We start from the raw sequence: 13,626 nt of genomic DNA on the forward strand, positions 1-13,626 counted from the left end.
ACTTCACCTCCCGCTCCCTCCTGAATTTCCTTGCTGGGAATTCTGACTCCAGTCACTTGCGTGCCGCTGGGAGCTGGAAGCGCGATGCAGCGATAAGAAGCGTGTCGCCGCAGCAGCTGAAATCATCGTAACGCCGGAGAAGCGAGCCTTCGCTGCATCTCCCTGGAAGCGTGTGTTCATCGAAGCTGCCTGCTGTCGCAAAACCGGAGAAGCATGACGCCATCATGAGAGTCGCCATTGCATCATCGGAGAAGCGTGTCGCAGGGCCTGTCGCAGCTCCAAAGTACAAAGTCGTCTCAAGGCTGCCAGGGCGTCATCACATCATCATCGCATCACCACATCAAGGGCGCCATCTTCTCGCAGCGCAACCGGATCATCGCATCGCATCAAGGCGACATCTTGCGCATGGCAACAGGCCCACAGGCCGAGAATCTACGCATCCCCTCCACACCGGTAAGAAGCACGACGCATCCTCTACTCTGCGCAAGCATTGAGGCACGACGCATCATCTCCCCCGGATCACGCAACCGACGCATCTCCCCTTTTGCGAGCCTTTTGTTTACCTTGCGTTACGCATCCAGGTACTTTGTTGAGAACTTTGTAGCATTTAACAGCAACTTTATCTGCTCATTATTCCCTGTCTCTGCCGAGCCAAAAGGAGTGTTTTATCGTTCCCCTGGAGGGGTTAGAACGCTGTTTACTTGCCCTGAGAGGTCCGACCGCTGGTGGGAGATCGTCCACAATCGGCGGATTGATAGCACGCTCCCAGTGGTTGTAAAGACCCAGGTTCATAAGGCGCCCTACCGGGGGACTGCGAGGCCCAGCATCCATCACTGAACGCAGCTGGTGCCTCTTCCCCCGGCGGACACGCCCCCACGCTCGCCTGCTGAATACCTTTCGCGACACCCGCTCCGCGGGTGCCGCTCATTATTCCCTGCCTCTGCCGAGCCAAAAGGAGTGTTTTATCGTTCCCCTGGAGGGGTTAGAACGCTGTTTACTTGCCCTGAGAGGTCCGACCGCTGGTGGGAGATCGTCCGCAATCGGCGGATTGATAGCACGCTCCCAGTGGTTGTAAAGACCCAGGTTCATAAGGCGCCCTACCGGGGGACTGCGAGGCCCAGCATCCATCACTGAACGCAGCTGGTGCCTCTTCCCCCGGCGGACACGCCCCCACGCTCGCCTGCTGAATACCTTTCGCGACACCCGCTCCGCGGGTGCCGCTCATTATTCCCTGCCTCTGCCGAGCCAAAAGGAGTGTTTTATCGTTGCCCTGGAGGGGTTAGAACGCTGTTTACTTGCCCTGAGAGGTCCAACCGCTGGTGGGAGATCGTCCGCAATCGGCGGATTGATAGCACGCTCCCAGTGGTTGTAAAGACCCAGGTTCATAAGGCGCCCTACCGGGGGACTGCGAGGCCCAGCATCCATCACTGAACGCAGCTGGTGCCTCTTCCCCCGGCGGACACGCCCCCACGCTCGCCTGCTGAATACCTTTCGCGACACCCGCTCCGCGGGTGCCGCTCATTATTCCCTGCCTCTGCCGAGCCAACAGGAGTGTTTTATCGTTCCCCTGGAGGGGTTAGAACGCTGTTTACTTGCCCTGAGAGGTCCGACCGCTGGTGGGAGATCGTCCGCAATCGGCGGATTGATAGCACGCTCCCAGTGGTTGTAAAGACCCAGGTTCATAAGGCGCCCTACCGGGGGACTGCGAGGCCCAGCATCCATCACTGAACCCAGCTGGTGCCTCTTCCCCCGGCGGACACGCCCCCACGTTCGCCTGCTGAATACCTTTCGCGACACCCGCTCCGCGGGTGCCGCTCATTATTCCCTGCCTCTGCCGAGCCAAAAGGAGTGTTTTATCGTTCCCCTGGAGGGGTCAGAACGCTGTTTACTTGCCCTGAGAGGTCCGACCGCTGGTGGGAGATCGTCCGCAATCGGCGGATTGATAGCACGCTCCCAGTGGTTGTAAAGACCCAGGTTCATAAGGCGCCCTACCGGGGGACTGCGAGGCCCAGCATCCATCACTGAACCCAGCTGGTGCCTCTTCCCCCGGCGGACACGCCCCCACGTTCGCCTGCTGAATACCTTTCGCGACACCCGCTCCGCGGGTGCCGCTCATTATTCCCTGCCTCTGCCGAGCCAAAAGGAGTGTTTTATCGTTCCCCTGGAGGGGTCAGAACGCTGTTTACTTGCCCTGAGAGGTCCGACCGCTGGTGGGAGATCGTCCGCAATCGGCGGATTGATAGCACGCTCCCAGTGGTTGTAAAGACCCAGGTTCATAAGGCGCCCTACCGGGGGACTGCGAGGCCCAGCATCCATCACTGAACGCTGCTGGTGCCTCTTCCCCCGGCGGACACGCCCCCACGCCCGTGAGTACTTAACAGACCTTGCTCAAACCGCGAAGCGGGACGCACGCGGGACAAAGCACGGGGCGAAGACCGGGCAAAGAGCGGGCCGTTTGAGGCCGTTCGAGGACCTGAGAGACTGGACTGGGCGACTCCCTTTGTAAAGTATTTTAACACTCTTATAAATTTATTAACTAGATAAGATTTTACGTGCTGCTATCCTCTGTGCTTTTCTTCCTTTACTTTTTTATTATGGTAGTTACCAGAGGAAAGAAGATAGCGGCTCCAGGGAGTGTAGGTAAACTGCTAGGTCCCATGGACGACTTCATCACTAAAGCGAACTCGTTCATTGATCAAAGCATCTCACTAATGGAGAAAAGGGTTTCACTAGATTTAGATTTTGCTAAAAGATCTTCCCTGGGAAATCTCGCAGAAGCTAGAACACCTATCCCGAGTAGTAATAAAGAAAGGTCAAGGTTAGCTGGAGAGGGAAGACGTAGCTTACCCAACAACGTAGACATGTCTGTATCTGAGCTCGCAGATTCACCCCTAAGCTCAGATATAGAAAAAAACCCTGAGTTACCCCCTCAATCCCCTTCACAAACGTCAACTATAGAGAGAATTCAAGCTAGGGGAAGGAGGGAAGGAGCAGTAAGCAAAAGAAAGATTAATCAAACAAACTCCAACAGAATTATGACGGAACCCCTCCCTAGCACTCCACATATCCCACTCCCAAGATTAGACCAACATGCCGTTACAGCATTAATACATCAGGACGACCAGGAAGGTGCCACTCATGTAATAACAGACTCACCAATCTTAGTATCTACTGACAAGGGTCCGATAGACCCTGATAATGCAATCATCCTAAACAAAATTGCCGACCTCCTTAAACTATCCTTACAACCAGTAGAACAAAAACTAGCAAAATTGGAGAGTCAGATTTCAAAGCTTATTACACTTTCACAACACAATCAGGTGCCCGCTCCACAGAAAAGAGGGGGAACCAATCCCGTCCAGCATCCCCTTCTGAACCCTTTGGGTGTCATCCCAAAACCTGTTACTCCCCAAACGAATTCACCACAGACTGTAAGATCCACAGCACCGACTCCCATTCCAACGTCTTTAGTAACGTCTACCTCGAGCACACCAAACCCAACCACTAACGTAGTAACTACAGTGAAACAGGGCAATACCGTACCATCAATAACAACCCTGTCGCAGCCAGTGGCAAGAAAGAACCTAGCCCCCAAAACTTCGGCGCAAAATTTCTTTCCACAACCAACCAATAGAAACGCGTTAAGAGGTCCCGGAGAGGTCAGAGCCCCTGTAGAGTTACCTCCAGAGGCTGCACCGTATGTAGCGGTCATGACTGGTGTACCTGAGTTAGCTCCCAATAATGCGGAACCTCCTTGGTCACTAAAAAATAAGGTACAACACTGGCTACAGACAAACCGTCCCATGCCACCAAATTGGCATGGAAGGATCTCCTCACTGCGCAGGACCCCATGGGTGGGAAAAGGCAGAAAACTGCTTCCAGGAGATTGCATAGTTATCACCTTCGAAGATCCCTGGGTAGCTGATTATATTAGCTCCTGGGATCAATCTAATGTAAACGGGGGTATTAGAATTAAACCGCTGTCTTTCTTCTATCCCATAACCTTACCTAACAACAATAATTTCTTCGAGGATCCTGTTTTTCCCTGGGGTGAACCACCCTCCCGTCAGGTCACACTCTACGACAATAGACAAAACGGAGCCCCCCGCTTCCGTGAGTACGAGAATCCCTGGCATGTAGTAAGACCACGTCACCAGGGAGGGAACTGGGAGGAATGGGGACAACAACAGCAGAGGATGGCCTACAGAGAACCGCCCCGATGGGACCCCTGGCATAACATCCCGCTAACAAACAGATTTAGTGCATTAGAAATGGTTGATTGACCATCAAGGGATACGGAGTACATCAATCCCAACCCACCACACACCCCACCCCCAAGAGAAAACACGGCGCGGGCTCCAGCAACAGCAATTCCAAAAACTGACGCATTAATTATACCCCTCCTTTCCTGGAACATGGCGGGTCTACGCTCAAAGATTGAGGACGCTGTGGCCCTGAATTTCCTGGAGCAAGGGGAAATAATTTGCCTCCAGGAGACTTGGTCCATAACAGAGCTCCATCTTTTGGGCTATAAAACGTATTCCTCTCCAGCTACCCGTAGTACAATAGGTAGGCCCAAAGGAGGGCTAATAATATATATAGCGAACACACTTACCCTCTTAAAAGTGTTTAATGTATTCACTGATCCTAACTGCCAGATTTTATCCCTCTCTCTTCCAAACAAGGACATTATCCTCCTAGTAAATATGTATAATAATCTAGACGAGAATGACTTTTTGATTCTTGTCAGAAACATACAGGAGAGACTAAGAAGTGTTTATCAGTGGAAGGACCACCCCGGAATGATTCACCTCCTATGGGGAGGTGATTTTAACCTTCACCCATGTTCTATGGCTAACTCCTAATGTTGTGGGTTTGTGGACGAACATGAGATTTCATTAGCACATTTCGTCCACAACAAATCGGGAAATATAATGAATAATATACTTTCCGACTTTGACCTGGTAATTGCTAATAGCCCAAATCTGGAAAAAAATCTTTTCTATCCGACCTATGTGGGCAGAGGCCATCAAACGACAGTCGACTATATTCTTCTGTCTCCAGGACTGCTTCCGATGGCCAAAGCCTACCAGGTCATCGCTAATCCACTAAGTGACCATTCCGCATTAAAAATGGACATTCATATTATTGAATCCAAATCCAAGTTCACCGAAATAGCCAACACTCTCACCCAAAACAGGTTAGAGCTAGCAAAAAACAACGGATTCTCAATAAAATGGGAAAAAGTTAATCCCAATGAACTCACGAAAAAGTTAGTGGACCGGGCATATCCAAACATAATTAAATGCTTGGACCTTGCGGCAAACCATAAAGAGGTTCTAAACAATTTTATAGAAATCCTAGAAATAACTAAGGGATTGCTCACGACGAAAACAATAACTAAACACCCCAGGAAGAAAGGGTGGTTTAACCACAATTGCACCAGAGCCCTATCTGATTTAAAATCCGCTCTCCACAATAAACCGAGAGATGCGGGCTTTATCCAACTCCTTAGATGCAATTACACTCAAGAACGCAAGCTAAGAGTTCAGCAACTGAAAGAGAAGCTCTGGGAAGATCTAAATAAGAGCGCTCTCTCAAAAAATAGTCAGGCCTTCTGGCGAACGGTCAGATCCCCTTACTTTACAGACAACAATTCCCCCAGGATAGAGGTAGCCATAGATGAGGACACCTGGGTAGCACATTTCGCAAATATTTTTAAAGATCATGTGTGCGTAGATGGGCTAACGAACCTCCACGCCAAGGTACAATACCCAATTCCATTGTCCTTTGACATCCCCGATATATTAGTGGCCCTAGAAAAAAGTAAGACTGGTAAAGCGCCTGGCCCTGATGGCGTCCTGAGGACCTTTTTAAATTTAACCTAGATCTATGGGCGCCTATTCTCACAAGAGTGTGTATAGCTGCAGCCAGTGAGGGTGTATTAGATTCTTGGACCAAGTCAATTATGGTCCCCATTTTCAAGAAAGGGGACCGCCAGGACGTGAATTGTTATCGCCCCATTTCACTCCTGGACTCTCTGGGCAAAGTGGTGGGGAGGGTCATCTTGGAGAGACTTCAGCAGTGGGGCGAGGAAAGAGGCAATATTTCGGACTTGCAGTTTGGGTTCCGAGAAGGTTTTGGGACGGTAGAGCAGGCCCTTAACCTCAGCCTGATAATGGGCAAATACATGCAGGCAAAGAAGAGTACGGTGTACATGGTCTATGTGGACCTGTCCGCTGCATTCGACTGCGTCTCGCATTCAAAACTATGGACAGTTTTAAGACAAATGGACGTGGATCCCTCCCTACTAGACTTCCTGAGAGAGCTCTATTCAGGTGCCTCCGCGAGAGTTCGCTTTGGAAGAAACGGCAAGCTGACGGCGTCATTCGGAGTGGAGCGGGGAGTTAGGCAGGGCTGTGTCCTGGCCCCCTTCCTATTCTCACTTTACACCAACGGCCTGGAGGGGGATATGTTGAGGGGGGCCCAGGACCTCCCAAGAGTAAACCAGCGCCTGATCCCAGCTCTGCTCTATGCGGATGACGCCGTCATCCTGGCGAGAACCCCGCGCGAACTCCAGAGCTCACTGAACAGATACACTAATTTCATGAGTAGTCTGGATCTAAAGGTGAATGTAAAAAAAACGTTTGTCATGATCTCGGGGGGTGCGAAGAAAGGCACAAAAAAGATATATCTTGACAATCAAAGCCTCGAGACCACAGCCCAGTACCCATACCTAGGGATCATGATAGATGACAGGCTGACATGGAAACCAGCAGTGGAGACGAGATGCCATCTGTTTAAAAGATCGATAGCGGCCTTACAGATTTTTTCACAGAAACTGGGGAGGAGGGCCCCAGTGGAGTTATTGACAATCTATAAAGCTAAGTGCCAGGCCATCGCTCTTTACGGAGCAGGAGTGTGGGGTCACACAGACACAAGAGCCCTCCAGGTAATTGAAAACACATTTATAAGATTTCTCTTAGCAACATCAAAAGGCACATCAACCTACGCCTCCCACATGGAACTGGGAATTCCCTACCTTGAGGACCTTCTTAAAATTCAGCCATTAATGCTGTGGAGGCGCATTTGGTCATCCGACACGAATGCGCTAACACAGTCAATTGTGGCTGATACAATGTCACTTGACCAGTCCTCAAAGCTAAAGTGGCTCCGCTATATCAGAAACTTCTTCACAGACCTTGGCCTTGAGAACTACTATTTGCAACCTGACTCGATGGCTGGCTTGTCGAAGAAGAGTCTGAAGGAGCTAGCCCTCCATCACTTAGAAACATTGAGATTGACATCAGAGGCCACAAAACCATCAGTTATCCACGCAAACCTGGTCCAGACAACATATGGCATTCAACCGTATTTAACCTTACAGATTAAAACATACGAGAGAATGCTGATGACCAGATTCAGACTGGATACTTTTTTTAGATTGGTTGTTTTTCCAACAAATAAAGGCTGGGAATTAACTTTGCCCCCATGTCCATGTGATGGGAAATCTATACAGTCCAACATACATGTGATCATGTTCTGTAAATTTTACCATCAGAAAATGTTGGCTTCTTCCCACATTTAGGCGGTGGGGTCTCAGACAGTGTCGACCAGCATTTTATCGACTGCAATTGCTAAAGACCGAAGAAGTGTGTTATGTAGCTCTAAACTTTTTAAAATGTATCATGAATCACAGAAAAAATCTTTAAAATATTTTTCCTGATAAAATAATAACATTGAAATGCATTACTATTTTAACATGCCTGCTTATATTCAATTTATACTGTCTTTTGTATGAACCTTTTAAAAAAAAAAAAATCACTGTATAACCTGCACCTTTTTATCAATTGTATTGCTGATTGTCTCTTTTATGCTTTTCCTTGTGATAAACCGAATAAAGATTTGTTATATTATTTAACTGAGAGACTTTAATCATCTTTTAAGTAATCTTAAGTGTAGTATTGTGGATTTTTGTTGTTTGTGGTCTTGTGTTTAAGTCTATATAAAGAACACTTATTTTTATAAAACCTATGTTGTGTCCATCTGTAGTGTTTTCAATGTATTACTGTGTATATTCACAAATGCTTAACACACTCCCTATGAGATTAGCCTGTCTGCTCGTGTCAAGCTACAAAGGGGGTGAGCAGGGGTTATTAAGGAGTATAATCCCCTTATCCTGACTTAGAAGTAAGGGTCCCTATCTGGACAAAGGTGAATACCATTGCCAACTAGAGACCCCCAGATCTAACATTGGTGGTCAGCGGTGAGGATTTGGACTTTGCATTTGTGTTCATATTCAGTGATTGGTGTACACTACTAGTGAGTAAAGACCAAACGCGACCACATACTTTGTTTAGAATCTTTTTCCTTGGACTTTTAGGCCTAGATGTATCAAGCATTTTGCGAATCGTTATGGCCGAAATTCGCAGAATTTTGACCATAACGAATCGTTAATGAATATTTTGCATGTTTCGGGATGTATGTGTATTTTCGCAGCGCTAAATAAGAAATCGCTATTTTTTGCGTTTCGTTATTTACGATTTCATGTGTATGCGAATATTTCCTAGCGATTCTCTATTTTGCATGATCGCATTTTAAGAAGTCGCTATGAAATGTATCAAAGAATCGCAAATAGCGAAAAACGACAAATCGCAAATTAAGAATTCGCAATTAACACTAAGTCAAACCAGGTGCAATTTTTTTTGAATGTTTAAAAGACAGCCCCAACTGATTTTTTTAACAGAACCATGGCTGGACTTTACCTGATAGCTAGAAGACTGCGCATCCAAGCTCTTGCACAGATGAGACAGAGGCAGGAAAGGATTTTCAAATTGAGGATTACCTTATTTCAACAGACTGAAGAAGACATTTTTGAGAAATATAGACTGCATCCACATACCATTTTGGACTTAATAGAGGAGTTAAAGCCTTTTTTGGAGCATGAAACACACAGGACACATTCTATACCAACTCATGTGCAGGTCTTATGTTCCCTGCACCTTCTTGCCTCAGGATCTTTTCAAAGGGTGATTGCAGAGGTGGGAGGAGTATCTCAGAGTGCCTTTTCAAGGTTTTTTAGGGTATTTTTGGATGCAATGATGAACAGGTTGCAACATCATATTTACTTCTCCAGCACACCTCAAGATATCCAAATTTCAAAATTTGATTTTTATCAAATTGCCCATTTTCCACATGTAATTGGATGTATAGATGGGACACATATTGCCATTACACCTCCAGCTGCAACTGAGCATGTTTATAGGAATAGGAAAAGTTACCACTCTTTAAACATTCAAATGGTGTGTAATGCTAAGTATATTATTACTGACATTGTTGCAAAATTTCCTGGAGGCACTCATGATTCATATATATTTAGACACAGTGGATTACATGGACGTTTGAGTGCTGGTGAATTTGGAGATGGATTTCTGCTTGGTAAGTGCTACTTAAAAAAAAAAAATCAATTGTAAAACTTTTGTCAACCTATTTTTAAAACTGTCACATTTCTGAAATTTAAATTTAGGAGACAGTGCCTATGCAGTTCGTGATTTCATTTTGACACCTTATCTAAATCCAAATAACATTCATGAAAGGAGATACAATAAGGCACACCGTTCAACACGTGGAGTTATTGAAAGAACTTTTGGAATTTTGAAAAGCAGATTCAGAAGAATCCATAAAAGTGGAGGATCCTTGCAATATAAACCTTCATTGTGTTGCAAAATAATTACAAGTTGTGCTATGCTACATAACATGGCTATTAGGAAAGGAACAGAATGTGAAGTGAGTGACCCTGAATCTTCAGACAATGATGATGTCCCTCCACCAAGAAGATGTGCTACCGGTTTAGGAGCAGTGGCTGGGCGACAAAGGCGTGCAGAAATTACAAACAATTATTTTTAGGTAAGAAGTAAAAACACAACAACTTTGTTTTCATTGTGTAAACCTTTTATTTTTCAAAATTAGAAGGGTAAAAAAAACCTGGAACCTGTTAATCCACAGGACATACATGTGACAATGTTTGCTCACAGTGTCATTCTCTTTTATTAATATATATGTTGAATTTTCTTTTTAATTTTTTCCCCTTCTGCTACTCCTGCTTTGGCCTGGCCCACTTCTCCTCACAGATGTATGTTGGCTACCAAGGCTTCCACTCCTCATGTCAGGGGTGTCCAAAGTGGGTGTAGGGTTACTGCTGGTTCTACTGGAAGTGTCCTCAGACTCAATGGCCTCAAAGAACGCACTTGCCCCTTTCTGACAAGTCTTTAATAATTCAAAAGAATGGGATACTTTATCCAGCCCTTTGGCCACATTTCTACTGCATTCACCAACCATGCGTTGCATGGCAATGCTTCTCCTATTACTCTGTGAAGTCACAGTGCATAGTCTATTTATAGATCCATAATACTTCTGTAGTCTGATATTATGACTGCGAGAATCCCTTACTCTGTTTGACTCTGATCTTTCAAAAGCTACACAAAGTCTGTCCATGGAGTCAGCCATCCGCCTCATACCATCACCCACCTTATTGTTACTCTTGTTTAATTTATTTAGTTGGGCATTAATTGACCTTAATGCTTTATGTTGTTTCTCTTGCACAGAAAGCATGTTGTTCTCCAAACCAGCAAAAACATTTGCTGTCTCTGTGACTTCTCCCCTGCTTCTCCTGGTGTTATTATTAAAATATGATCTTCTTGAAGCAGAATCACTAACTGTGTCAAGATGTATAACTTCCTGTTCTGACACAGTTATGTTATTTGTTGATCCCTCAGGTTCATCATCTGATTCCTCAAAAGGTTGCAGTTGTGCAACTGCTTTTCTTTTTCTTCTCAAAAAAGACAATGATTCCTGCTCATCACTGACATTGACTTCTTCTGGGGCTGTAATATGTTCCTGTGAGGATTGCCCCCCATCACCATCATGTGAATCTACAACATGATCTGGGAATAAAGAAAGAGTCACATGAGATGCTTGCCTTTCTGTGTGCTACATGCCTATTAAATTATGCTAACTAAAGAGAAAGTGTTGTGTACTTATTCAGATGCATGTATGTTAGTGCAGCAAAAATGTACAGCATATCTTAATTAAACAGTAATGTTAAACAAAAAAGGGGACCAATGTACACATGTAAGTGCTGTAATTTATTAAACACATGGAATAATGCTCACACACTCATACTCATACACTCATGCTTTTAAATTATGCAATGAAAAAGTCAAGCATCCTGCTTACCATGTTCAGCAACTGTGTGATCAGAACTGTCAATGGCAGAGACTCCGGAAACACTTTCATGCTGAATTGTAGATTCAATGAGTTCCTCATGTGGGGTTGGTTGGTCTACATTTCCAGATCCTCCACCAGTTTTATTGGCATCCTTTAGTCTCTCAGCAAGTTTTTCCTTTGCCCTCAGCCTCATGTCGTACCAACGCTTTTTAATTTCATCAATTGATCTTGGGATGACACCAACTGCATTGACTTTTTCCTGGATTTCCAGCCATAACTTCCTCTTCCTGACTTCAGGAACATATTTGGCTTGCTTCCCAAACAAAAGTTCATGGTTGCAGGCCATTTCCTCCACCAGTGTCTCCACCTCCCTCTCTGAAAACTTTTGCTTCCTTTTTCTTTTTTCTGCTGAGGGGCCTCCTTCTGAATTTGCAGGCTCCATCCTGAAGTCAAGCAGCTCCTCTCTCCAGCCAAACAGGTTTCCAACTGCCACTGGGTGTGGCTCAGGCAGGCAGGTGAAACTAATCAAGCTCATTTCCTGAGTATGACTCAGCTATTTCGTTGTTGGCAGCAGCAGATTCACGCTTTTTTGCGATTTCTTAATTTGCGAAATTCGCAAATTAAGAAGTCGCATAAAATTCTTAAAAAAAATTGCGACTTATAAGGAATCGCTAAAAAGTCGCAGAAACATACATACATCGCATTTAACGATTTCTTAATAGCGATTCGCAACGACTCGCTATTAAGAAATCGCTAACGAAAATCTTGATACATCTACCCCTTAGTTTTTCATGAAAACTTCCCATTTTTACTACCATGAGTAAACCGTGTTCTATATAAAGGGGGTAACCCATATATACTACCTGGCCTGGGTCAATGAGTACAGTATCAAAATGTGTGGTCGCGGCAGCAAACAAAACTTTTCATGCAATTATAGTAGCATTCCTTTTTCCTACCTCACCCAGAGCACTGTAAAATATTGCACATTTGTTTCAATGTGCAATTGTATGGCTCCTATCTGTAAATACTTTGAATTGAATTGCATCAGATATCCTTGAACGATATAAAGTCACAGAAGTGGACTTAGACCACATAAATTTGAGTTGTGTTTTGTGCTACTATATTTGCATGAAAAGTTTTGTTTGCTGCCGCGACCACACTTTTTGATACTGTACCATGATTAAACCAGCATCTTTTGCATCTATGGATCTTGAATTTGAGGAAGAAAGGTTGGCAACCTACACTGTGAAACAGCTCAAGTATCTCTGCAGGAAATTGAAAGTTGCTACACCAGGCATTTCTAAAAAGGAAGATTACCAGAAGGCGCTGAGGGCCTGGGTAGAAGCAAGAATTGCCCCATATCTTGTAGAGCAGCCAGTTGGGGATGCAGATGGGCAAATTGATGGGCCAGAGTTTCCAGCCAGGGGAGGGGTGCCGTCCCTACCTGGCAGCAGCATCTCTTGCAAAGAACTGTCTCCCAGAGAGCTGGAAGACAGGGAGAGAAATAGGGCACTAAAGCTGGAGTTGGCTAAGCTTAAGATGGAGTCAGAGGGAAACAGAGAATAACAGGTTGCCTTTGGAAAGAGAGAGAATGAGAATGGAGCATGAGAGAATGTTGAGGGAGTTAGAAATCAATGCCAAGGGCTTAGAACTCAGTTCCTCTGGTGGCAGCGCACCATATGTGCCTTCAGAAGGTGGAGTACATATTCCCAAGGATGTCATCAAAGATTTTCACAAGAATGAAGATATTGGGCAGTGGCTTGCAGCCTATGAGATAGCAATGTTGGCCCACCGGGTCCCTGAGAAGGATTGGGGAGCGGGGTTGAGGGCCGCTTTTTAACTGAAGGTAGGGATACTTTGTTAGACTTGCCCAGTACTCACAGGATGTCTTATGCCCACATGAAGGAAGCACTGATGACAAGGTATGGATTAACTCCAGAGCTCTATAGACAGAGGTTCAGGAATTGTAAGAAACTGGAGGGAACCACTTGGGTAGACTATGTGTCTTTCTTTTGCAGAGCTATGGATGGTTGGGTGAGGGGTAGCAATGTTGAAAATGTTCAAGAGCTCTATGACTTGATTGCTGAGGAACACTTGTCTGCTAATTATTTTCCAGAGCTACGCCAGCACCTTATTGATAGCAAGTTGAATAACCCTAGAAAACTTGCTGAAGAGGCGGACCGCTGGGTCAGTACCAGGGTCCACAAGGGTCTTGTGGGAGACTCTGCCAAAGGGGGGCAGGGTCCCCAGCAGAGGAGTGGTGGGGCAAAGGGTAAACAGAGGGAGTTACAAAAAGGTCCCCATAGTAATTCCCAAGAGAACCAGGGTAAGGGTTCCCAGCTTCCCCCTGAAAAGAAGTCAGGACCCCCAAAGGGTAAACATGTTCATAGGGGGCTTGTT

At 45.7% G+C, this 13,626-nt stretch overlaps 1 protein-coding gene across 1 annotated transcript in view; it reads right to left on the minus strand.

The window, feature by feature from the left end:
- LOC144806534 (uncharacterized) overlaps window positions 1-13,626 on the minus strand; it is a 157,641-nt gene that overhangs the window by 132,392 nt on the left and 11,623 nt on the right. Inside the window, exons 2-3 of the mRNA XM_078672878.1 lie at window positions 11,236-11,453; window positions 10,129-10,943 (exon numbers count right to left, since the gene is read on the minus strand). Of these exons, the coding sequence (XP_078529004.1) occupies window positions 10,129-10,943; window positions 11,236-11,453 (1,033 nt within the window). The remainder of the gene's footprint in view (window positions 1-10,128; window positions 10,944-11,235; window positions 11,454-13,626) is intronic.

Source organism: Lissotriton helveticus, assembly GCF_964261635.1.
Source record: "Lissotriton helveticus chromosome 1_1 unlocalized genomic scaffold, aLisHel1.1 SUPER_1_unloc_80, whole genome shotgun sequence".
Lineage (NCBI taxonomy): Eukaryota > Metazoa > Chordata > Amphibia > Caudata > Salamandridae > Lissotriton > Lissotriton helveticus.